Source organism: Emericellopsis atlantica (assembly GCF_019669845.1).
Source record: "Emericellopsis atlantica unplaced genomic scaffold F5Z01scaffold_35, whole genome shotgun sequence".
Taxonomy (NCBI): Eukaryota; Fungi; Ascomycota; class Sordariomycetes; order Hypocreales; family Bionectriaceae; genus Emericellopsis; species Emericellopsis atlantica.
In genome coordinates, this window is record NW_025764737.1 from 1 (window position 1) to 23,263 (window position 23,263).

Below are 23,263 nucleotides of genomic sequence, written 5' to 3' on the forward strand. Positions count from 1 at the left end.
GTAGGATTTGCACCAAAGCTAGCTGGATTTAAACGACATGCAGACTTAGCGCCTTTAGCGTCAACGCATAACTTTTGAACTCGTCCTCCGTACGTGCTCACTGTTCAACTCTAATACTGCAACATTACCGGCCATCTAATTTATACTTCTATGGAAATGTAGCATGACTGCTCTCATGCTGGCATTGCACACTCTCAGACATCCCGCGTAGCATGTCTGCCAGCAAGCGGCGCAAGGTAGACCAAGAGGCTACACAACGTAACTACTGCTCCCTCTCACCTCACCTCACCTCACCTCGAGCTCAGAGCACATGCTGATGAACAGATGCTACAGCTGCGGTCAGCGCCCTCACCGCGCTCTCTGCCAGACGACGACTAGCCGAAGGCAATGCGCTCGGCGACGCCACCAGTGCGCCTGCGTCCCCTGAGCCACGAGCTCTGCCGTCCAACTCCAATGCCTTCAGCGTGTTGCAGGGCTTGAGCAGGCAGGGCGACTCCCCTTCTGTGGCAGCGAGACAGCCAGAGAGCCCAGGCAAGCCCCAGCGCAACAAGGCTCGCCATCTGAAGAGGTAAGAAGGCTGAAAATTCGCTTCGAAACTGTTAGCTCATGAAGCCCAGCGAGGACTCCACTGGTTCCTCGACGCCAAGATCGGTGCAGCTGTCGTCCTTCCGTCCATCCAAGAACAACTGCCGCAGACATGCCAATGGCATCACGGAGCTCCGGCTGAAAGAAAGCGAGGTGAGTGCTCATGTACAAGCATGTCTTTTCGTATGTCTGACGAAACAGCGCTTTCTTGTCCTCGGAAGCTTTGGGATCAGAGTACTCGAAGGAGAGGTCACCGTAGCTGGGACTACTCTGCGGGCTGATGGCGAGACACATTGGTTGCACGCGCCATACTGCCATGCGATTCCAGTGTTGAGGACTCGTCCGCAGACCAGGCTGGAGATTCACATGGATCCGTGCGCTCCGGCTCTACGTCAGCTAGGTCGTCTCTCTCCATTGTTTAGGAATCTCTGGAACGAGCCTGTCAGCTTGTCTTTCGACATTGTGAGTTGTCCTCAAGCTAGTAGGGAATCAGGACTGACGTTTTTCTGCAGCTATACACCTCGGAAGACGCCCCTAGGAAGAGTGTGATCCAGGAGCTCAAGTCACCTCCGGAGTGGAACAAAGAGCTAGACAACCTACTAGCCCCTGGAACGAACAACACTGCTTTGACTGCTCTCGTGTGCGGGCCAAAAAGCGCCGGCAAGTCGACGTTCTCGAAAATCCTGGCGAACCGACTCATTACTCGGAGTGGTGACAAGGGCCTCCTTGACAAAGGGGTGGCTTTGCTGGACCTCGACCCAGGTCAGTCCGAGTATGCACTCCCTGGGACAATCTCCCTTGTGCACGTCAAGGAGCCAAACCTCAGTGCCTCCTTTACGCACCCGAGCTTTTCCAATGCGGCGTCACAGATCGTGCGCTGCCACACTATTGCGTCTGTATCGCCAGCATCAGACCCGGATCTCTATCGCGCCGCTACCTTTGATCTGTACGCAACGTACGCCGCCTCTCTCAAAGGTGTGCCGCTCATAATCAACACCCCAGGATGGATACTCGGCACTGGTCTCGAGTTGTTGGAGGATATTATCCGGCACACGACCCCTGACGAGGTCATTTACATGTCGGAACTTGGCCCTGCGGACACGGTCGACTCCTTGCGAGCTGCGACAGCCAAGAACTTTAGGACATTGCCATCTCAGCCGTCGGAATTCACAGCGCGCACTGGCGCCCATCTGCGGGCCATGCAAACAATGTCGTATTTTCACCTGAAGCCTACGCCTGACTCGGGCAGACTCGGCTGGAATCCGTCGCCTCTGAGCCAACACCCACCGCTCGAACTTCGCTACGCCGGGCCCAAGGCCGGTATCAAGGGGGTCCTCTGCTACAACTACGAGCCACCGGCCGATCTGCTCGCGAGCTCCATCAATGGCATGGTGCTTGCCGTGGTGGTGATCGAAGACCGCAAGGCCTACGGTGAACTAGTGAACTCGGCTTCTGCAGACATCGCCATCTCCGAGTCCCCCGAGGGTATCCCCTTCATCCAGAACCAGGACGATGCAAGTCTCAATCCTCGCTACTCAAAGACGATTGGACTCGTGCTGGTGCGTGGCATCGACCCGGCAAGGAAGGTCCTACAGCTCTTGACGCCCATGTCACTCGACCAGATAGACACCGCCATGGGCCTGAAACAGGATCTTGTTCTTGTTCATGGCAAATTCGACGCCCCGAGCTGGGCCTACACAGAAGATCTCTACTACCAGTCCGGGGACGACGATGCGACTACGCACCTGCAGATTGAAGACCAGGACACAGACGACGATGTCTCGGACAAGGAGCCAGAGGATGTGACAGAGGCGACTGATGTAGGCCAGGTGCCGTGGGTTGAAGTCCTCAGGGGTCACGAGAAGAGACCAGTCGGTTCCAAAGTCTGGCGTGTGAGGAGGGATCTCGGTCGTCAAAATGGCGAGTAGACAATCTCTCAATGCAGCCATTCACTCAATCATAGTCAACCTTGCCAAGCAATGCCGTGAAATGTACAGTATGATTAGAGACGCCTGTCACGCATTGCACACTGTGCATGACGTTGCCGCACCCTGCATGTGCCCCACGCCTACAAGAGCTTAAGTTCATACAAAGTACGGAAATGCGACGGCACTTCCTCGTCTTCAAGGTCCTGTGTCGGCCAACGCAAAATGTCGTCCTTCCTACGCGGCAAGCAGTCAGGCATCCAGAATGACCTGTCTGCCAGTATCCGTCCTGAGCTCTTCACTCCAGATGACCAGGCGCGGTACGGCATCAACTCGCAGATCAGGTGCGTTGCGCGTCTCCCCGCCCTCGAGCTCCAACTGACAGTCATCCAGCTGCCTCGCATATGATCCCGTGCAATCATTGTTGGCTATCGGCACGAGCGAGAGCAGTTATGGCTCTGGCAAGATCTATGTTTTTGGCCAGCGGAGAGTGCAGAAGATTCTCGAGCCTCTGCGTGCGACGACCTTCAACGACGTGCAGTTCACCGGCAACCGCCTCGTCAGCGTCGATTCCAAGAACGAGCTCGCCATCTGGGACCTCGACACGGGGGGACGCATCGGCGCGCAGGTGATTGCCGGCCACATCGTCTCGATTGTGACGGACCCTATGCTAGACTGGGTCTTTGTCGGCCTGCAGAACGGAGAGGTGCTGGCGTACGATTTGGATAGGATCAGTCTATCCCGCGCTTTCCGACTACCGAACTTTTGGCAGGAAAAGGAACCCAACGTGCGCGCCGTCAGTCTCGTCTCCCTGGCCTTGCATCCTCGCGACATTGGCAAGCTGCTCATCGGATACAGCCATGGCGCTGTCGTCTACTCCTTCAAGCAGAACAAGGCCACCCAGTTCCTCCATTATGGCGTCCCTCCAGGTGCCAGCGGAGGCAACAACGTGGGCACAGACAAGATTCGCTACCCTCGGCTGACGCATGCCTTGTGGCATCCGTCCGGCACCTTTGTCGCCACCGTGCACGACGATGGTAGTCTGGTCTTTTGGGACCACAGGGAAGAAAAGATCGTGCTGGCGCGCACCCTCACCCAGATGCACGTTGACCAGCCCAACTCGACGTCTGCGCAGGCCATCTTTGCAGAGCCCATCACTGACATCAAGTGGTGCTGCAAGCAAAACTGCGATGACTCGGGCCTTTTGATTTCGGGGGGACAGCCTGCTGGCGCTGCGCCAAAGAGCATGACCTTTATCGATCTTGGCGTGACCCCCGTCTACGCCACAGCGACATGGCAATCGCTCGCGCAGTACTTTCAGGGGAAGACTCACAGAGAACTGCCCTTGCCGGCTGGGGCTCAGGCGAAGAAATTCCTGCTCATCCCTCGTGAATCACCCTACTTTGCCGGTGCCCAGGACCCCATCGCCATCATTTCCCTCTTGACGTCGGGAGAGCTCATTACCATGACGTTCCCTTCTGGCTACCCCATCAGCCCCACGAACCAGCTGCACCCTTCAACCTTCTTCGTCCACCCCTTCATCACAAAAGTTCAAGTGTCATCGCTCGAGAGGCCGCGCTGGCTGGCAATGATGGAGAAGCGCGATCAGGGCGAACCCTTGCTCAAAGGAGGTGCCGAGGGCCCTCGGCCGCGGAAGCGGTTCGAGGAACGCACAATCATCCAGGCAGCCCAGGCCGACAGCACCATCAGGATCTGGGACTCAGGACACGCGGACGAGATTGAGAATGGGCAGCAGCTGCAGGTCGACATGGCGCGCACGCTGAACCGATTTGACGACATTGAAATCACGACAATGAACATGGCCGGGAACACGGGCGAGTTTGTTGTTGGCACTCGCACGGGGGAAGTCGTCGTGTTTCGCTGGGGTCAGAATCGATTCTACGGCAAGACGGAACGCCCACAACACATTGACCCGAACCCCATGGGCTTGACAGACATCAGCTCCCGATCCGAGCCCGCTCTTAAGGAGGGCCTGAACCCGTTGGTCCTGTACGAGATGATGCAAGGTCCCATCACTGCGGTGCAAATATCCAACGTGGGCTTTGTTGCTGTCGGCTCAGAGCTTGGGTTCCTGTCGCTGATCGATTTGCGGACCCCAGCCATCATCTACCAGGCGCCCATGACGGACTTTGCCAAGCAAGAGAAGCGCACATCCTTCCTCAAGGGACACCACTCGAAATCAGATGCGCCGCCCAAAGAGTGGCCTGTTGTCATTGAATTTGGCGTCATGACCCTGGACGAGGACAAGTACTCCAGCATCTGCTGTTTCGTCGGAACGAACCTCGGCAAGGTCATCACGTTCAAGATACTCCCGGGCCAAAACGGGTCGTACTCGGTGCAGCTGGCTGGTGTCGTCGCATTTGATGACAAGATTATCTCTCTGAATCCCATTGAGGCAGATACTGGCAAGCCGGCCGTCGCAACTGGTGCTAGCGTTGCCGGCCTACGTGAGGGCCGGTCCGTGAACGGTGTCGTCGTAGCAGGTACTGTATCCTGGCCCCTTTGAGATGAGTTGTATCACTAACCTCCACACAGTGACTGAGAAGGAGATCCGCATCTTCCGTCCCGCCAACTCAAAGGGCGCATCCAAAGAATTCGACGACATCCTCTGCGACGCCGCGAGCGTGGCCGAGCTGGAGCTGCAAGGCTTCGCGGTGATTGGCGTCTTTGGCGACCAGACAGCCCGCGCCTTTTCTATCCCCGGGTTGAAAGAGATTGGCCGCGCGCCGCTGCCCATGATCGACGCGGGCAGGAGCACCAATACGACCGTGACGCCCACCGGGGATGTCTTTGCGCGGACGGGGCCGAGTGAGATGGCTGTCATTCATTGCTGGGGCTCTGGTCAATCGCTGCAGCAGTCGCCAGACACCATGATCAACCCCAAGCTGGAGTGTCCTCCGCGGCCCACAATCTCGAATCTACAATGGATTTCGGGCACGCAATACGTGTCGCCGCTGGATCTGGACATTCTCGTCGGTGGCCCGGACAGGCCGGCCAGCAAGCGCATGCTTGAGGCAGCGGCCCAGGAGAAGCGCAACATCCACAGCGGCGCGGCCGGCGGTCCGTCCAATCCAAGCCAGGAAGGCTGGGGCGACTACCTGACGCGCCAGCTCAACGAACGCACCGAGAAGCTGAACATTATGGGGGACAGCATGGATGGCCTGCAGCAGCAGAGCCAGGGCTGGGCGACGGATGTGAACAAGTACATCAGCAAGCAGAAGCGGAGCTTTGTCATGAACAGCGTGAAGAGCAAGTTCTTTTGAAGGAGGCGGGGATCGCGGGCGTTCGTTCTGGGCTCACTATTCAGCATTGATACCAAAGAGACATTACAGCAGGTTGGGGCGTCGTGTTCGCGGCATTCACAAGGTTTCGTGTTCACATCTACGAGTCGAGTGAATTTTCTGTTTAGATTGACGACCTGTTCCGCCAAGAACAGCTGGCCGCCTATCGCGAGGCAAACAACTGCATCTGTTCGTCCTTGTGACGGTGAATGAACAACATGGCCACTGCAACGAACAGCGCGGTCACCGTTGCGGAACGCCAGTCCACCCTATATATATCTCCTCGAGCATACTCAGTGTCCTCTCTCTTCCCCTTCATCCTCACCAACATTCACTCAAAGAACCCTAGCAGTATCAGACAGACAGGTCTCTGACGCGTTTTTAGTCTTGTCTCTCTCGCACGAAAAGCCACATCAAAACACCTATCTCACAACCGCCACAATGCCCTCCACCACCATGGATGCCCCTCGCGTTGACGACCACGCCGCACACATGGTCGTCTACCAAATCACCCTCTCCGCCCTCATCATCACCCTCATCGCCCTCATCGGTTCTCTAGGCTACATCAACTGGCGCTACTGGAAGGTCCGCGGCCAGGGCGTCAAGGCCGTGGAGCTCGCGCAGAAGCTCATGGAAGCCGTGCGTCGCCGCGACGACCAGCTGGACGACATTGAAGCGCAGCTCATGAACTCGCAGCATGCACGTGGTGGTTCCCGGGTCGCGTCTCCCCGCATCCAAACTAGCGGACGAATTCTCAATGGTCCGGCTTTTGTCGTGGGTGATGATAGCGACGACGATGATGAGACTGTGGTGGGTACCGTCTGCACCGGTCATGGTGTCGTTGTGACCCCGACGCGGGGGGAGAAGCAGATGTACATGCCGCACAAGGCTGTGCTAGTCGACGAAGACGGTGATGATGATGTTGATGATTTTGATACTGCTGACTTTGATCAACGTAGCGTTTCACCACCCCCTGTGGCCTCTGGCCGAGGTAGGTCCTTGGCCCGTCACGATATGAACTTTGAGATGGGCCATATGGTGGCCACGCCTGTTTTTAGGACGCTCGCATGAGCAGGCATGGCCAGGTAAGGTAAGTTGAGGACGGGAATAGGGGGTGTTGATCATCCCCTATCATGGCGATTGTGCTGGACCACGATCCTTGTCCGTTCTTTGATAGACGAAAGGCCTTGGGGGCAGGTGAAAGAACAGGAAAAACAACTAATACACTCATTGACTGGGAATGTAAAGACTGAATCGATATTTGTGTGATGATCGAAAGGCTGAAGCTGCAAATTGACACTTGACGGCCCATGGGCCTTTGACACTGATGATGTCGCGCTCCTTTGATGTCAGCTCGTTCTCTTCTGCTCAGATAGAATCCAAAAGATTTTTTAACTCGAGCACTGATGAGCAATAAATGTCTTTTACAAGACGTCTATGAACAAGTGTACGGTACTCCGTACCTGCGCGTGTGAAGCTTCTTTAGGTCTAGGGTAGGACAGCCGTTGACTTGAAACGGCAGGCTTTCTACTGCCCGCGCCTGGTGCAAGCTTTGAACGGCTGTCTGTACAGTGTGACTACCTTTTGGCACATGATCACACAAGTCGAATGTTTGCTACAGCCGACCATGGCCTAGGGACAAGTGCCGCGGTAGCATGCATGAGATCTGCTGCAAGCTGTATGTGGCCTCTGCAAATGGGAGACTGGACCAGCGTGAGTCAATCCGTGGCCGCCAAGGCCCAGGCCAGGAGAGCTGGGCCGAGGGGGTGCACTATCTGACCGCTGTAATTTGACATTGCGGAGTTTGTCGGTAGTGTGAACACAGCGATGCAACAGCGGGAAAGAAAGTCCGCCGAGCCTAGGTACTATACGTACTAGCCTAGGACTGAAAAGATAGGAAATTGATACGGAGCAGAGGCTAACAGAAAAAAAAGAAGGCAAAAAATTAAGCTCGATTGAAAAAAAAAAAAGGGGCCGCAGCAGGTTCGCCCGCCCGAGTCGCCGTCTTGGTCTGCTGTCTTGATGAGAAATCTGCGGCTGCCCGGACGATGCCGGTGGTCCGCGTCGTTGGTAATAATTAATGTGGTCCCCGAAGCATCGGTGGATGTGAGGCTGCCGAGAGTCCAGACTTAAGAGGGCAGACTACGGATGCATACTCGTCTCATGCAGGCTTGCGATGATCTCATCAAGCCCAAGCAAGCTTCGCAGGATAAGAAAGAAAGATCCAAGCTATCGATAGTCAGTGTCAGTATCAGTATCAGTGCTTGTCGTTTTCCCTGGGCTTCGACCAAAGCAGAGGCAGGTACCGATCCGGACGGCCCATGGGAATTAATAATAAAACAAGGCATTGTTGAGCAACGTGCATTCGGATTCGGATCTACGACGCGACATGTGGAGACACTGAAGTCCTGGACGCAGTGGACGGGCGGGTGATCGTCCATCGAGGTAGCGCGCCCAAGTTGACCAGGGGCCCTGCTCTGCGTAGACGCCGAAACAAGCGGCAGCTGGGATGGTCGCGTGCTCGCATTTTTTCATGCTGGGCCAATTTCAACCTCGTCAGGCAGCTCCGGCTTACGCGGAAGGCCAGCGACGACTTTTGCACCTGGGTTTCGGGGATGAAGTTGACGAGTATAGTCGATCGCACCGCGCTGTCGAGAACATGTGGTGTTGAGAATGAATGTTAGGCACGTGCTGCGTCATTCTGATGATTGAGTTTGGTCCAGCAGATGACGATGTCATCGAAGGGGAGGGCATCTGTGGCCGTACTGCTAAGGCTGTACGGATACGCGCTTTTGGCCTTGGATTGGAGGCTCTGTAGGCTCTGCAGGCTTTGTGTCAAAACTAAAAGCAGCCTGACGGTGGAGAATTTAGAATTGGCAGGAGAGAAAGGCGGCGTGGAAAAGGGAGAATGGCTGGGCACTGAACCGGATTGATGACATGTCTCGGACTTGGCGTTGGCAGGTCGAGGTACCTCATGGTCAAGTACCCCGTGAGTGCCGAGTAAACCGCGCCAAGAGCGAGAGTGGGCGCTCTGATTGGCAGAAAGCCCTCTCCGCCCTGGCTTGGCACATCGGTGTCGCTGTCATGGAAAAAGCCGCCTGGTCACCCTTTGTCGCGAGCGAGCACGCGAGCCACAGCGCGAGCAGTCCAAAAGTAGGGACATGTCAGACGACCAGTGCTGCGGTGCGCCTTGCCTGGTGTTACCAGACCAGGACTCAGGAGAGTCAGACAAGGAGCACTCTGTGCACGAATGCCACGCTTGGCGCTGACAGTGGTGTGTGCTTGGGTCTAGTCCAGTCTGTGTCACCGACTGTGACTGTGAATGGGCCTCTTGTGCTTATTAGCATTGTCGCCATGGTTATGTCTAATTCCAATTAGGTTTGCGTACCCGCCCAAGCTACGCACTGGAGTGTGTGAGGCGCCCGCCCGCTTAGTCAATCCTCTAGTGGCCCTCGGAGTGTTGAAGGGATCCGGGCGGTCCGCTAGCTGCGACCTTGCGCGCGCGCGCGCGTGCGCTGACGGCTGTGTCCATGTTCGCTGACAATCGCCGTGACAATCGAGCGATGGAGTCCGAGACATTGAGCCTGCCCAGGCTCTCGGTCTCAGCAGATGATCAATCTGGTGAAGTGTGCTGCTGAATTGTCAGACAGCCACCTCAGTCTCAGACAGGGCCTCTCACGATAATTACTTCGGACATTCGGTGTCGAGCTGGCCCTGGACTGATGGATGATGGATTTGCTACTTGTACAAGCATGTACCACTGTACACCAGTTGACAGGGTGGGACCGTCAAAGCCTGGAAGCTGTACCCCGAAGGAAGAAAATGCCGGGATTCAGGGCTACAGCGGAGCCGGTACGCGCTTTCAGGTACTGGGTACCTCTCCCGCAGCATCCGAAGACCGATTCCTCGGCGACAGCTCTCAGATTTCAGTAAGAAATGTCCATGATCGTACAGAAGAGTCCGATCATCAGATACAATCGTGCCAGCTGCCCAGGTGCTTAGTACTCTTAGTTCCGCTCCACAGGAGCCCGAAGCCCGACTAATCAATCCTTGGCCTGGTCGTGCCACGCTATTGCTCTTTGCTCATCGCTCGTCACTCGTGTCTTTTTTGGCTTTCTAATAAGGTGAGACTGGGAGTCTAAACCTTCACCCTTCTCCTTTCCCAGCTTCTTCTGCCTCGTCGTGGTCTGTCCTTCTTTCTCGTCCATCCCATCCTCACAAACGAGGGAGCCAGTGGTGAGCACGCGAGCAAGCAAGGTACCTCACTACATGTACCTTCCCTCCAGGTAGTAGTTCACCTCCAGTCCTCGTGCGCACTTGCTTCACCTCACGGTACGCAAAGCCTTGGCGCGTCGTCACGACATCAGCGTCCATCCTGGTTTCTGTCAGATCCTCCAGGCTCCAGTACCCCTTACTTCCATCCCTCTCCGGACCGCAAAGCAGCTTCACATCCGGCTTGCATTTCTTGGAACTGCGATAGTAAGCATCTCGCACACCGGCTCTCCTACAACATCAACAGCAACTGTACTCGATAACGCCATACCTCGATAATACTGCCACCGATCACCTAATCATGAGCAAGCTCCCTGGTCCTGTGCCAGGCGTAAAGCCGAAGCTGTCGCTGCCATACCTCCCTTCAGACGGCCTCCATGCCGCCATTCTCAGCCGTCTCCCTGCTTGGTACCAGCAGCAACAGCAGCAGCAGCATGGGGGACGACCGCGTGCTCGATCAAAGTCAAAGATTCTGCCGCCGGGCGTCGACAACATTACCAACCTCCAGACCTCGTTCAGCTTGTGGGATGGTGTGAGGCAACTACAGAGGCGCAACTACACAACCTGGGATCTCCAGTATGTCTTCCTCGCCGCATTGTCGCTCTTCTCGCTTTGGATCTCGCCGCCGGCACCGACCATCAAGTTGCTGGCCGTCATGGGCAGTCTGTGGATTCTGCTCATGCCAGCAACCGGGCAGTTCTTCCGGCCATCGATGATGATCTGGATCTGGCTGTTGTACTTCTTTAGCAGCAGGTAAGCACCGTATCCTGGCTTCGGCCGTTCAACTTGGCAGCAGGCTGACACAGGCAGATTCATCCCCTACGATTACCGACCTCACATCTGGGTCCGCGTGCTTCCAGCCCTCGAAAACGTGCTCTACGGCGCCAACCTCTCGAATATCCTGTCCGCGCATCAGCATCCCATCCTCGATATCCTTGCCTGGCTTCCTTATGGCATCATCCACTTTGCAGCGCCGCTCGCTTGCTCCATCGCCATGTTCATCTTCGCCGCGCCTGGCACGACGCCCGTGTTTGCAAAGGCCTTTGGGTGGATGAGCATCCTCGGCGTCACAATCCAGCTGTGCTTTCCCTGCACACCTCCCTGGTACGAGAATGAGCACGGTCTCACACCGGCCGAGTACGGCATGCCTGGCTCGCCCGCGGGCCTGGCTCGTCTCGATGCCATCTTTGGCTTCGATCTTTACACCACCAACTTCACCAATGCGCCGCTTCCCTTTGGTGCGTTCCCCTCGCTGCACGCCGCCAACGCTGTCCTCGAGGCCCTCTTCATGAGCCATTGCTTCCCCCAGTTCCGCGTCGCCTTCAGTCTATACGCGGCCTGGGTGTGGTGGGCCACCATGTACCTGAGCCACCACTACGCTGTCGATCTGGTTGGCGGTGGCCTCATCGCGGCCATCTTCTTCTACTATGCCCGCGCCCGTTACCTGCCCCGCCGTCAGGAGGGCAAGCTCCTACGCTGGGAATATGAGTTTGTCGAAATAGGCCACGCTGCCGAGCTCTTTGACGAGGAGCGTGATGGGTCCTACTTCAGAGCTGGCCAGCTGAGCCAGCGACGCGAAAGCTCGAGCGACGGCTGGACACTGGGCAGCGGATCGAGCTGGACATCCGGTAGCGGCACCCTCAGCCCAACGACACCCACATCGAGCTCCGAGGGCTTCGAGGCACAGGCTGGCTGGTACGCCAAGCCTGAGCCCCGGGAGATTGAGCTGTCCGAGGTCTTCTCCTCGCGATGAGCGAGCGACTTGTGTGACACTACTACTATTTTTGACGGCCGATTCTTCACGACGTGCGATACCTCTTCATTCCTCACGGCCTCTTTTTCATTTATTTCTCTCTCCCATGAGAGAATACCATACGAATAGCATCAACACAGCGGGGGGGAACAGTGCATTCAGGCGTTTTGTGTATACACCCCACGGGGACCCTAATTCGGACATGAGGCGCATACCGTGTTCCATAGAGAATGGACATGGGCTTACTTGATAACGTATATACTTTAGTTTCTGAGGTGTAATATGGTGCGCGGCACCTGGACAGTCGCTTGACACCGGATCAGGAGAGAAAGAGCACCTAACATGGGCGAGTAGCCACGAGAGGTCAATCCTAATACCTAGTTACTCGTTCAAACAAACAAAAAACACTTCAAACGCCAAAACATATTCATCTATCATTTGGGATAATACTCGCTGTGAGCCATACGTGTGTGCGCAGCACACCTATACATCTTGCAGCGCCCTGCGCTTTGACTTCTCTTCATCGTATCGTATCACGTAAATATCACCTCCGCGACGCGGCGCTCCACAGGCCCTTGCCCGCCTCGACAGCCTTGTTGGCCGCGTTGCCAGGATGCAGCACAGCCGGCACCGTCGTGCCTCCCATGGTGACATCGCCGTCACCAGCGCTCCCCGTGCCGTAGGTACTATCCATTCCCATGGAGATGGCGCTATCATCCTTCCTCGGCCCGCCAGGGGCCGCTGCCGTCGTCGTCGCCGCCGCCCCGGCCCCAGCCACAGGGGGCGTAGCCTTACCGCGCTGCGGCTCGTGGGATTTGGCGCCGTCCATGAGGATGTTCTGCGCCTCGCGCAGCTTGTTGATGGCGCGGACGGTGTCGATGGCGGTGTGGAGGGTCCTGCGAGCGTTGAAGTTCTTCTTGATGGCGGGCAGCAGATTCTCGCCGGCGCCGTCGGAGGGCAGGCGGGCGGCGACAAAGGGGTGCTGCAGGGCCTCGTGGGCGGTGATGCGGCTGGAGGGGTCAATGGTGAGGCAGCGGGTGATAAAGTCCTTGGCGTGGCTGGAGACGCCGCGCCAGTACTCGACGGGGGTGAAGGAGTAGTCGGCGTTGAGGATGGCCTGCATCTCCTCAAAGTCCGAGTCGCGGTCAAAGGGTGTGTAGCCGCAGAGGAGGAAGTAGGTGATGACGCCGAGGGCCCAGAGGTCGACGGGCTTGCCGTGGCCCGTCTTCTTGAAGATCTCGGGGGCCATGTAGCCCGGGGTGCCGCAGGTGGTGGTCAGCACGTGGAACTGCTCCTCGTCCATGATGCGCGAGAGGCCAAAGTCGGCGATGAGGAGCTCCGCATTGTCCTCGGGCGTGCGGAACAGGAGGTTCTCGGGCTTGAGGTCGCGGTGGACGATGCCGTGGTCGTGCAGGTAGGCGACGGCCGAGAGGGTGGCGCGGATGAGGTCGGCCGCGTCCGACTCGTAGTACGAACCCTTGCGGCAGATGCGGTCAAAGAGCTCGCCGCCGAGGGCCAGGTCGGTGACCAGGTAGAGGTTGTTCATGGTCTCAAAGTAGTCGACGAGGGTGAGGATGTTCTGGTGGCCCATGGACACCTTTTTGAGCACGGCAATCTCATTGCGGACCTGTGATCGGGGTCAGTCTCTGTACGTTTGGCACATGAATCTGTGGAGTTGAAAGAGGAATACTGCGCACCATGTGCTCTCGTCCGGCCATGAGGCGCTTGTTGATCACCTTGGCGGCATAATACCGCCCGGTGTCGATGTGGACGCATTCCTTGACGACCGAGTAGCTCCCCGCGCCGAGCGTCTTGCCGACCTTGTATCGACACGGCTGGACCTGCGGCGCTGGCTGGCCGAGCGGTTTCCGCGGTTGCGTTCGATGCTGGGTCGCCATGGTAGCGATTTGTGTTGCTTATCGAGTGGACGGAGAAATGTCGTGAGATAATAGTACTCGCTTGGAGCCTTTCCCCCCGCGGGGTACAAGGAGCGACACAGCGGTGTGACGCGCAGGACTGTCTCGCAGCGGCTTGGGCTCGTGGGACGATATCTGCGTACTTGGCGATTGTCTAGGTGAAAATGAAAAAAATGTTCGCGATTGAATGCTTGGCAATGTCGCGATGGATGCTGTGATAGAGATGAAGAACGATGCTTGGATTTGATGGGGACCAGGCCAGGCGGGCGGGCCAAGACGCAGGCCCAGGCTCAGGCTCACAAAGGTGGGGAAAGAGACTGGACTGGGCCGGACTGGACTGGAGCGATGTCGGGACAAGTAGAACGTCTGTCACTCTGTCAGACAAGCCCAACAAAGAATGGCATACTTGGGCGTCAAAAGGCAGTCTGAACTGATTGCGCGGCTGAAGAAGCACAAACTTGAGCCGATGCGATGATTCACTGCCGGGCAGGACGAGGCAAGCTGCCTGTATGAGCTTTGCGCAATATTGGTGTCATTGTGACGGGGAATGCCCACTGTGTTCCGTAATAAAGATGAGCAAGCTAATGTAGCTACAGGTCTTGTGATTGTACGCTCTACTCATCAATCCGCAGATCCTCTGCGCGCCTGCTTCTTGGAGCTCAGTACTTTTTTGCTCTTGACCCGGGTCTCGTGGAACTTTTTGGATCTGCAACTGTTCATTAGCTGCACGTCTTAGTCCAAACCACATCATGCGCACTGACACTTCCTCATATTTGTCCTTCTTGTCCTGGCTCGTCTCGTTTGGAGTGTTGGCGTGGTAGATGCGCTTGATCTCGGCCACCAGTTTGTCACGGTTCTCCTCCATGTTAGCGTTCCTCGACCTCGACGTTTGGGCATGGAACGTCAGGGAGTCATTGTTTGCCGTGTAGTAGCGCGACGCCCTCACGTGTGTGTGTAGAGTCTTGGGCAGGATCGCCAGCAACTCATATAGGGGAAAGACGGTTATCGCCTTGGTCTCGGTCCTTTACGATCCCATCAGCTTCTCGTAAACCACGAGCTCGATAAAAAGTGAGCACTCACTTGTTGACATGCTGCCCACCAGCACCGCTGGACCGCGCAAACGAAGTACTTCCCCTGGGCAGCTGGTCCTCGTTGAAGCCGGCGAACCACGCGCGAGTCTCTGCCAGCGTGTCTCTGTCCAAACGGGCATCGAAGGCCTCATGCTGCTTGAAGCGCGTTGCGCCTCGAGGGAGCCACAACGGCCGGCTGCGGCTGCTAATCAGTGGCTGCCATGCCCGAGAGCTAAACTGGCGGTTCATGACATTATCAAGCCGAGAAGAGCCAGTAATTCCTGTGGATTGATAACTGCGAGCGAGTATTGACGCTGCTGTGTACCTCATCCAAGGTGCCTAATTCTGCCAAGACAGGTGTCACACCGCCTGCCAGATTGGGGCCACCCACCCAAGTGACGCAGCTTCAACCTTCCAGGCGCAACTGAACTTGGAAGCTCCGGCGCTGGAGCTGCCCCACTGCTCCTCCCTCAGCACCCAGCAAAGTGAAGAAATCAGTCCATGTTGCTTTTCGCGCGCCATTCTCCCATCCCACTTCACCATCCTGCCGCCTCACCACCACCACTGCCCATCATACTCGTCCCGGGTCGACTCTATCTCGAATCGAATCTAGGGTCACAATTGCGTTCGGTGCTTCACACTCAGCCTCAAACCTCAAGATAATCTCAATACTATCACTGCTTGCTGTATCTCCTCACCACCCGAGCCTGCTCCTGCCCGCGACCAGAAAGACCTGCCTCGAGCTTATCTTGCACCGGCCCCAAGATTCGCTCGAACTCTACCAACCCACCGGCTTGCCAACGCGACCCTGATTGCGAGAGACAGAGAGACATCAAAAAGGCCAGAAGAAAAAAAAAACCCGTCGCGGTCTTCAGCCATCCCACTTACTTCCTGCTCTCGATTTCCATCGAGGCCTTCTGCGCCCCCATCACCCACTACTTCGTACTGCCCAACCAACCCAGCTTTGATGACAGAGCACCCCGAGGCTGAAATTCAGGCCAGTGCTGCCAGCTTGTCCCCCGTATCCCCATCGCCCTTGCATACAGCCTCGCCGCTCGTGGTGCCCACCCTCCAAGACACCGTCGATACGATTGACGCCATGGTCGCCGCGGCTGCTGCCACCAACGGCCAGGTCGCGGTCGCAGACCTCAACACCAGCAGTGTCCCCGAGACCCAGGAGCACAAGGCTGGCGCCCACGATGCCGCCGACGAAGACGTTGTAGACGACGACGATGACCCTTATGGCGATGAGGCTGCCGAGGAGCTCGCCAACAATACTGCGCCAGCCCAAGCACAGCCAGCCCAAGATGATGGCAACGATGATGACTACGCCAACACATTTGACTCGCCCATAAACCCGGAAGAAGGCGCCGAGGACGAACAGCAGCCAGAGGACGTCGCGCGCGCACAACATCAAGGGGACTTGGGCGCCCACAAGCCCGTGCCCAAAGACACCCAGTCGAGAGATGTGAGTGCCTCCGCTGAGAAGGCCGAGCACGAAGCTGCCCAGACCAGCAACGAGCAGCCTACGGCAGCAGATGTTGCCATTGATCAGCTGGTGGCTGATATCACTGCCCAACAACACCCCACCACAAGCACTACTACTAGCCATGACAACCCAACTGCCCCAGCACCCACGGAAACTGAACAACAGGACTCACAGCCTTCTATGCCAACATCTGCTGCGCTCCCATCCGCAGCCTCTCTTCCTCCCCGTCCGCCCCAGCCAGCTGCTCCCGGCAATTCTCTTCCCTCCCAGCACCATCCAGGTGCGCCAGCTCCTGCTACTGAGGATCAGGAACCCGCTGCAGAAGCCCCTGCTACCGGCACAACCTCCGAAGATGATTATCAGCGTAATTGGGAACGCTTCCTCGCCGATGAGAGACAGTACATGACCGAAGCACAGTGGGACAGATTTCCCGAAGGCTCCAGGATTTTCATTGGTGAGTACCCCCGAGCCAGGCCAGAGTCGATCTTGTAGCTGACCCTTCTAGGCAATCTTTCGAGTGACAAGGTGTCTAAGCGTGATGTTTTTGACATTTTCTACCGGTTCGGTAGACTTGCGCAGATCTCGCTCAAGTCTGCGTATGGTTTCGTGCAGTATCACACTGTTCAAGAAGGGTCTAGCGCCCTTCAACACCTAGAGGGTTACGAGGTCAAGGGACGACGAATTCGTGAGTACTTTCACTCCACTGCAAGACATGTAGCTGACGTCTCCAGACCTTGAAATCTCCAAATTGCAGGACAAGGGCAAGAAGAACGACCGACGGAGTCCTGACCGCGACCGCGGTGGACGCGACTCTCGTCGCAATGGTAGGCATGAGAACCGGGGACGCAACCACTCTCCCCGTCGCGGCAACTACAGCGACGGCTACGGGCGGGACGGTGGCTATGGTGATCGTCGCAACCGGTCCCGATCCCCTGAATACGGACGACATGGCAACGCTCATCGGCAGCGCAGCCCCATGGGCTATGGTCATCGATCATCTGGCTCCGGACCCGACATGCCCCAGAGGCGCTTTGGTCCTGACGTGCCCGACGTCCAGCTCTTGCTTTCCCCCGGCTTGAATCCTGACTTCATCGCCTGGGTCGAGCAGCCCTTCAAGGACAAGGGTCTGGCCGTCAAGAGCATGTACATCGACCCGCGTGCTGGTGGCAAGGACCAGATCATACAGCAGCAGGCAGCCGATGGCGTGCATGCCGTCATTGAGCTCGACATGCGCGCACAAAACATGGGGAAAGTTCCTGCGCTGGCTTTCGACCGATCCAACGGCAATGCCAATGTTCGCTTCGATCAGTATGCCGACCTTGAGCCGCACGTTGTCGCCGCCGTCGTCCTCGACAAGAAGTCATCTCATGCGCGCCAAGGATACCAGCCGCCGCCGTACGCTGCTCCTCAAGGCTACGGACAGCAGCCCTACGTTGGCCATCAGCCGCAGCCGCAGCAACCTCCACCGGCTGCTGGTAACTACTACGGAGCGCCTCCCCAAGCGTACCCGGCCCAGCCACACGCATTTCCACCACAGGCCCCTGCCCACCAAGCCGCACCCTCTCAAGGCGATCTTGCCGCCATCATGGGGAAGCTGGATCCAGCGACACTTCAGCAGGTCATCGCTGCAGCCTCTGGTTCAGGTCCTGGCTCGACAGACGTTGGGGCCATTCTGGGCGCGCTGAATAGCCAGCAGCAAGCCCACCATCCTCAAGCGCCTCAACATGCGCACTACCAGACGCAGCTCCCTCCTCAGCAGCAGTACGGCGCTCCGTACGGCGGACAATCTGCGCAGTCCGGGGATAGCGCAGCCCAGGTGCAGAACATCATGGCACAGCTTGCCAAGTATAGGTAGCGCCAGCTAGGACATGAGGAGTTTTGTTTTCGTCTTGCATGAGGTGTGGAAAGGTGGGAGTAATTAAGGGGTGTTTCCGGCGTTCGTTGGTGTGCGGGTCATGATATAGATTTCACTCAGGTCAAAGGACGGAAGGCTATCCTTTCCATGATTATACCCTTGTTTTTTTTATCTATCTAGAGAGGACCATCTACGGTTGTCCTCAGTAGTCTTCGAATACACATTCAACTCTTAGAGCATGGCATATCTACCAACCAAACGCCTCGTCGTGCCACCACACCTTGCGGCCCTTCGTCACCCATGCCCGTACACTTTCTCGGGCTTCCTTGCCCATGGACTTTGGACCACACACGAGCACGGCGACACTCTCCTCGCGGCCTTTGCTGAAAGTCTCGTCCACGATTTGGCCCACATCAGGTCTCTTCCTATTCCTACCCGACATCTCTATCGACTCGGCAGCGACACTACGTTCCGGACCGGGCGCCAGACCCATGTCACCTGTAAGGAACAGCTGCACGTTGTCATCGGTCAACACCTCGGGTGCCCATGTGGCATCGGCTGCGGAGCGGATCGCCCACACCATGCTGACCTTTGCGCTCGGATTGTCCTTGAGAATGGCCCGGTAGACGGGGAGGGTGAAAGTGGCACCCACACCACCTGCCAGAAGCAATATCCTATCAAACTGACCCGAGAGCGTGCGATGCAGATACTTGCCCGCCGCGCCGTGCGGGCCCTCGATGTTGATGACGAGGGAAGACTGGGTGCTGAGATACCGCGTCAAGGGACCGTTCCGCGACCGGGCCACCAATGTCAGTGTATCGGTGTTTTCCTGGACGGACGCGACGGTGAAGGGGTTGAAGATGAACTCGTACAGCAGGGAGTCGGGCGACAGAGGGTTCTGGGAAGGGCGTGACGCGGCTGGGAGGTTGATGTATACGTGGGAGCCCGGGCGAGCCTGGAACTTGGCCATCTTGTCGTGCCTAATCGTCGCCACGATCTTGACGAGATCGGTTCCGGGGATCTTCTCCAACGTGGAGGTGGCGGGGGTCGTGCACAGCTTGCGCGCGGCAAGGTCGCAGAGGAAGACGACGAGTGCTTCGACGAGATACACCCTTGCGCTTGGGGCGTGGAAGAAGATCAAGACCGGCAGCGACAAGGCCGTGACGAGGTGCGTGATGACGAAGAGACGGTAAGAGTACCGCCTTACAGCCGTCATGGAGGTGAAACCCAGAGCGTGGAGACCCATGGAGGCGACGACGCCTGCGAAGACGACGGGCGCCAGCATGCGCTTGAGCCATATCCCGCTCTCCCACAGATAGTAGTTGTAAAAGGCCACGTGCAGCACGAGGAGCACGTACAGCACCCGACCCAGCACGCGATGGTACCGGTTGTACCTCTCATGCGACGTGCGGAACACGAGCGACACCAGGCTCATGGGCGACTTGAGCGAGAGGAGGTAGTGCCCCGGTAGCTGCGCGCAGGCAACGAGGCCGAAGCGCTTGGTAAGATGGAGAAAGTCATGGCCTGTGTCGAGGACGCACAGCGTGAGAAGCCAGGCCAGCCATCCGAGGCCTAGGATCCATTCGTCCCTCTGGCCCCAGCTCGCGTCGCGGACAATGTCATCCTCGAGCCACCACCCGATCTTGACGACGCGCGTGCGGAGGAGACCCCAGTTCCCGAAACGATGGGCCTTGGCGATGGGCGAGCCGGGGACGGACTGGTAGCGTCCTCCGCGCTGGGCCTGCTTCCTCTGCACGCGGTCGATGACGAGCAGGACGAGGCGGATGATGAGGAGGATGAGTGGTGGGAGGAAGATGGACAGGTGGGATTTGGCGGCGTAGGTGTCAAGGGCTTTACGACGGAGGGCCTTTTCCTCGTCGGAGAGGGTGACGAAGCGATAGGGCCAGCCCATCTTCCCGCGGCTCCTGGACGTGTGCTGTTGTTAGTGTCTTGGTGGTGACGGCGTTCGGTGAGTGAGTGAGGTGAAGTGGAATTGGATTTACTGACGTGGGCGGATCGGCGACAGGGATGCACGTCACCAAATGTACCACCACTACCACGAAATCAAGGACATTTGCATCGGTAGGTTTGATGGCCTGAGCCGTATCAATTTCAAATATGTATCTCGTGTTAAGACGATTCGTAAATATCCATCATCGTACAAAGGAAACGGATATAGTTCTTTTCAGCTTCCTGCCACCCGTGGCATAACTCCCATTTCGCACGTACTTGTGTTTCTCCCTCTCAAACTGACTGACTGACCGCAAAAAGGAACGCCTGTTGAAAATGCATGCTTTGTTGAACATATCGTGGGCGGACCCGGTGGGATCCGCGCCTCATCACATCACGACGACCACTCTGTTGATGAAATTCGAGTGGCCTCCCTCTACCGACACCGGACATCACGCTTAGATGCCGGCATCCAGACGCCAGCCCTCAACGGGGAGGGGGAAGGCGCTGGTCCAGGCCGAGATCTCCTTGCGGAGCTCGTTGATGCGGGCGACCTCGCCGCCGGCCACCTTGGCCTTGAAGTCCTTGAGCTTGTTGGCATCCTTGGGCAGCGCACCCTGGACCTCCTTGCAGATCTTGATGGCCTCGTCAATGTACTGGCCGACGCGCTCAAAGTCCTTCTCGCCGAAGCCACGCGAGGTCATGGCGGGGGTACCGATGCGGATACCGCAGGGGGTCAGTGCCGACTTGTCACCGGGGATGGAGTTCTTGTTGCAGGCAATGTTGATCTGCTCGAGGACGGCCTCGACACGGGCACCGTCCAGGGCGTGCTGGCGCAGGTCGAGGAGGACCATGTGGCTGTCGGTGCCGTCGGCCACGAGCTTGTGGCCGAGCTCCTTGAACTTGTTCTCGATCGACTTAGCGTTGGCCACAACCTTCTCCTGGTACTGGCGGAACTCGGGGGTCTGAGCCTGCTTGAGCGCAACAGCCAGGGCAGTGATGGTGTGGTTGTGGGGTCCACCCTGGTGGCCGGGGAAGACGGAGAAGTTGATGGGGTTCTCGAGGTCGTAGAGGGTCTCCTTGCCGGTCTTGGGGTCGACGGACCGGACGCCCTTGCGGAAGAAGATCATGGCACCACGGGGACCACGGAGGGACTTGTGGGTGGTGGTGGTGACAATGTCGGCGTAGAGGAAGGGAGTGGGGATGACCTCGGCGGCGATCAGACCCGAGATGTGGGCCATGTCGACGACGAGGTAGGCACCGACAAGGTCGGCGATCTTGCGCATGCGCTCGTAGTCGATCAGACGGCAGTAAGCAGAGGTACCGGCGACGAGGACCTTGGGGCGGTAGAGGACAATGTTCTTCTCGAGCTGGTCGTAGTCGATGATGCCCGTGTCGAGGTTGACGCGGTAGGGCATGGTCTCAAAGTAGGTCGAGACAGCCGAGATCTTGCGCTGGGGGGTCTGGTAGCCGTGGCTCAAGTGGCCACCGTGGGGCAGGTCAAGACCCATTAGGCGGCCGTGGGGAGGCATGATGGCCTGGTAGACCTGGAGGTTGGCAGGGCTGCCGGACAAGCACTGAACGTTGACGCCCCACTTCTCGGGGTCGAGGTGGAAGGCAGCCAGGGCACGACGCTGGCAAAGCAGCTCGATCTGGTCAATGTGCTGGTTGCCACCGTAGTAGCGGGCACCGGGGTAACCCTCGGAGTACTTGTTGGACATGGGCGAACCCAGGGCATCGAAGACGGCGCGGGAGGTGATGTTCTCGGAGGCGATCAGGACGATCGACTCGCGCTGGCGCTGGACCTCATCTTTCTGGGGGGATATGTTAGACACGGCATAATCTCGATTGGGTTGGCAGGTTCAAACGCACCATGATCTCAGCGACCTCGGGGTCCGAGTCGAGGAGGCTCTTCTCGAGCATCTCCTTGTGGGCAGCCGACAGGGCATAGTCAGCGTTGATAGAGGAACCCATTGTGACGGTGGTGGGAAGAGTATGAATCTGTGGAAGACAAAATTGATCCTTGAATAGAAGACCGGGAGAGAAGGTGTCAAGGGGATGCGTTATAAAGAAACGGCGGGAGAGAAAAAAAATCGGACGGAGGAAGGAAGGACAGACTGGAGCTAAGCTCTTCTCTGCACGCTTTCGGTAGGTTTGTTAGTGCAGCAGCGAGATCGGCCGTGGCGGGGTCGAATTTTGCGCGCCTCTGACTCGAGGACCCTGTGGCGATGGTGCGGGGCACTAACAGACTGACAGTCGAACCTTGAGGGCATCTCTTCGTCTGTGGTTCAACAGCAGCATGAGCTGGCCATACAATTATGTACAATTTGCTTTTGAAACACTGATACACAGTAGCAGTAAGTATAACTGCGTTACTCATGGGCATTGAGTGGTAATTCTGGGCAAACGAGGAGCCTGACCTCGACTTGGCGAGATCCGGACTGGCATGCGTCAATTTACGCTGCAGGGCACCTACCCTACATGCGAGAACGATAGCCAGATTAACTCCTTCACTGTGCCATTGTTGGGTACATACGTATAAGAAAGAAACAAGATATAGAACGAGCATAGTAGTTAGTCTGTCATGTTGGAGTTTTGATCATGGGCGATCCTATTTGGTGATCTTTCGTTCCTCTCGCTACCTCAGTATCACACTAAAACTCTACCCCATGTATGATTCATCACTTGCACACATGCATTCTAGAACATCGCTTTCGTCAAGTGGCTGTTCATTACAACTGCTCTGCTCTACTCCCCAAATCGCTGGCCACCTATGTTTAAAAGGTAGTGTACTTGATATATACCCAGGCTCCCCTCGCGCGGCCCCTCGACCTTGCACACGAGCCTCCCATGTGCCCCCTGCCCCCCTCTCCTGAGACAACAAAAGCCCACACCAGACCAAATAATGTTCCTTTCCAAAAGCCAAATGACCACCTCAAAAGATCTGTCCGCGCCTGTCGCCGCTCGTAAACTGGTATATCATGGTGTATGCGTCGCCAAAGTCTGCTTTTAGGACGCCGCCTGATGCATTCATTGCATGTGCCCCCCCAACGCCTGTCTGTGTGCGACATAAAGAGAGTAAACAAAGGTGGGGGAAGGAGAGGAAAAAAAAAAAAAAGAGGAAAAAGGAACCACCAGTATAGGGG

General features: G+C 57.1%; 10 protein-coding genes across 10 annotated transcripts; 5 read left to right on the forward strand and 5 right to left on the reverse strand.

Moving 5' to 3' along the window:
* The first annotated feature begins 94 nt into the window (after positions 1-94).
* F5Z01DRAFT_665789 (uncharacterized protein) lies at positions 95-2,545 on the forward strand. The gene is made up of 5 exons (XM_046264177.1): positions 95-258; positions 334-568; positions 618-738; positions 787-1,047; positions 1,098-2,545. The coding sequence occupies exons 1-5, from the start codon at positions 213-215 to the stop codon at positions 2,511-2,513; spliced, it is 2,079 nt and encodes a 692-aa protein (XP_046114436.1). The 5' UTR covers positions 95-212; the 3' UTR covers positions 2,514-2,545.
* Positions 2,546-2,735: 190 nt separating this feature from the next.
* F5Z01DRAFT_693857 (lethal giant larvae like, C-terminal-domain-containing protein) lies at positions 2,736-6,047 on the forward strand (the record flags this gene model as incomplete). The annotated part of the gene is made up of 3 exons (XM_046266232.1): positions 2,736-2,854; positions 2,904-5,014; positions 5,067-6,047. The coding sequence occupies 3 exons, from the start codon at positions 2,736-2,738 to the stop codon at positions 5,792-5,794; spliced, it is 2,958 nt and encodes a 985-aa protein (XP_046114437.1). The 3' UTR covers positions 5,795-6,047.
* Positions 6,048-6,253: 206 nt separating this feature from the next.
* On the forward strand, positions 6,254-6,883 carry F5Z01DRAFT_677642 (uncharacterized protein; the record flags this gene model as incomplete). The annotated part of the gene is made up of 1 exon (XM_046265376.1): positions 6,254-6,883. One exon carries the CDS (start codon positions 6,254-6,256, stop codon positions 6,881-6,883), a length of 630 nt encoding a protein of 209 aa, XP_046114438.1.
* Positions 6,884-10,120: 3,237 nt separating this feature from the next.
* Positions 10,121-12,109, forward strand: F5Z01DRAFT_357014 (aureobasidin resistance protein Aur1). The gene is made up of 2 exons (XM_046259274.1): positions 10,121-10,837; positions 10,895-12,109. Exons 1-2 carry the CDS (start codon positions 10,386-10,388, stop codon positions 11,835-11,837), a joined length of 1,395 nt encoding a protein of 464 aa, XP_046114439.1. The 5' UTR covers positions 10,121-10,385; the 3' UTR covers positions 11,838-12,109.
* Positions 12,084-13,821, reverse strand: F5Z01DRAFT_357112 (putative calcium/calmodulin-dependent protein kinase type I). The gene is made up of 2 exons (XM_046259276.1): positions 13,535-13,821; positions 12,084-13,464 (listed from the first exon to the last, which is right to left on the reverse strand). The coding sequence occupies exons 1-2, from the start codon at positions 13,733-13,735 to the stop codon at positions 12,382-12,384; spliced, it is 1,284 nt and encodes a 427-aa protein (XP_046114440.1). The 5' UTR covers positions 13,736-13,821; the 3' UTR covers positions 12,084-12,381.
* Positions 13,822-14,374: 553 nt separating this feature from the next.
* Positions 14,375-15,072, reverse strand: F5Z01DRAFT_677645 (uncharacterized protein; the record flags this gene model as incomplete). Its single annotated transcript, XM_046265377.1, has 3 exons — positions 14,375-14,459; positions 14,515-14,775; positions 14,834-15,072. The coding sequence occupies 3 exons, from the start codon at positions 15,070-15,072 to the stop codon at positions 14,375-14,377; spliced, it is 585 nt and encodes a 194-aa protein (XP_046114441.1).
* A 718-nt stretch (positions 15,073-15,790) lies between these two features.
* Positions 15,791-18,167, forward strand: F5Z01DRAFT_677646 (putative RNA-binding protein; the record flags this gene model as incomplete). The annotated part of the gene is made up of 3 exons (XM_046265378.1): positions 15,791-16,766; positions 16,818-16,997; positions 17,044-18,167. 3 exons carry the CDS (start codon positions 15,791-15,793, stop codon positions 18,165-18,167), a joined length of 2,280 nt encoding a protein of 759 aa, XP_046114442.1.
* Positions 18,168-18,406: 239 nt separating this feature from the next.
* On the reverse strand, positions 18,407-20,326 carry F5Z01DRAFT_665803 (uncharacterized protein). Its single transcript, XM_046264178.1, has one exon. It carries the CDS (start codon positions 20,077-20,079, stop codon positions 18,415-18,417), a length of 1,665 nt encoding a protein of 554 aa, XP_046114443.1. The 5' UTR covers positions 20,080-20,326; the 3' UTR covers positions 18,407-18,414.
* F5Z01DRAFT_665804 (serine hydroxymethyltransferase) lies at positions 20,251-22,217 on the reverse strand. The gene is made up of 2 exons (XM_046264179.1): positions 21,990-22,217; positions 20,251-21,931 (listed from the first exon to the last, which is right to left on the reverse strand). The coding sequence occupies exons 1-2, from the start codon at positions 22,089-22,091 to the stop codon at positions 20,576-20,578; spliced, it is 1,458 nt and encodes a 485-aa protein (XP_046114444.1). The 5' UTR covers positions 22,092-22,217; the 3' UTR covers positions 20,251-20,575.
* On the reverse strand, positions 21,939-22,814 carry F5Z01DRAFT_357022 (uncharacterized protein). The gene has a single exon (XM_046259275.1). The coding sequence runs from the start codon at positions 22,684-22,686 to the stop codon at positions 22,168-22,170; it is 519 nt and encodes a 172-aa protein (XP_046114445.1). The 5' UTR covers positions 22,687-22,814; the 3' UTR covers positions 21,939-22,167.
* Positions 22,815-23,263: the final 449 nt, after the last annotated feature.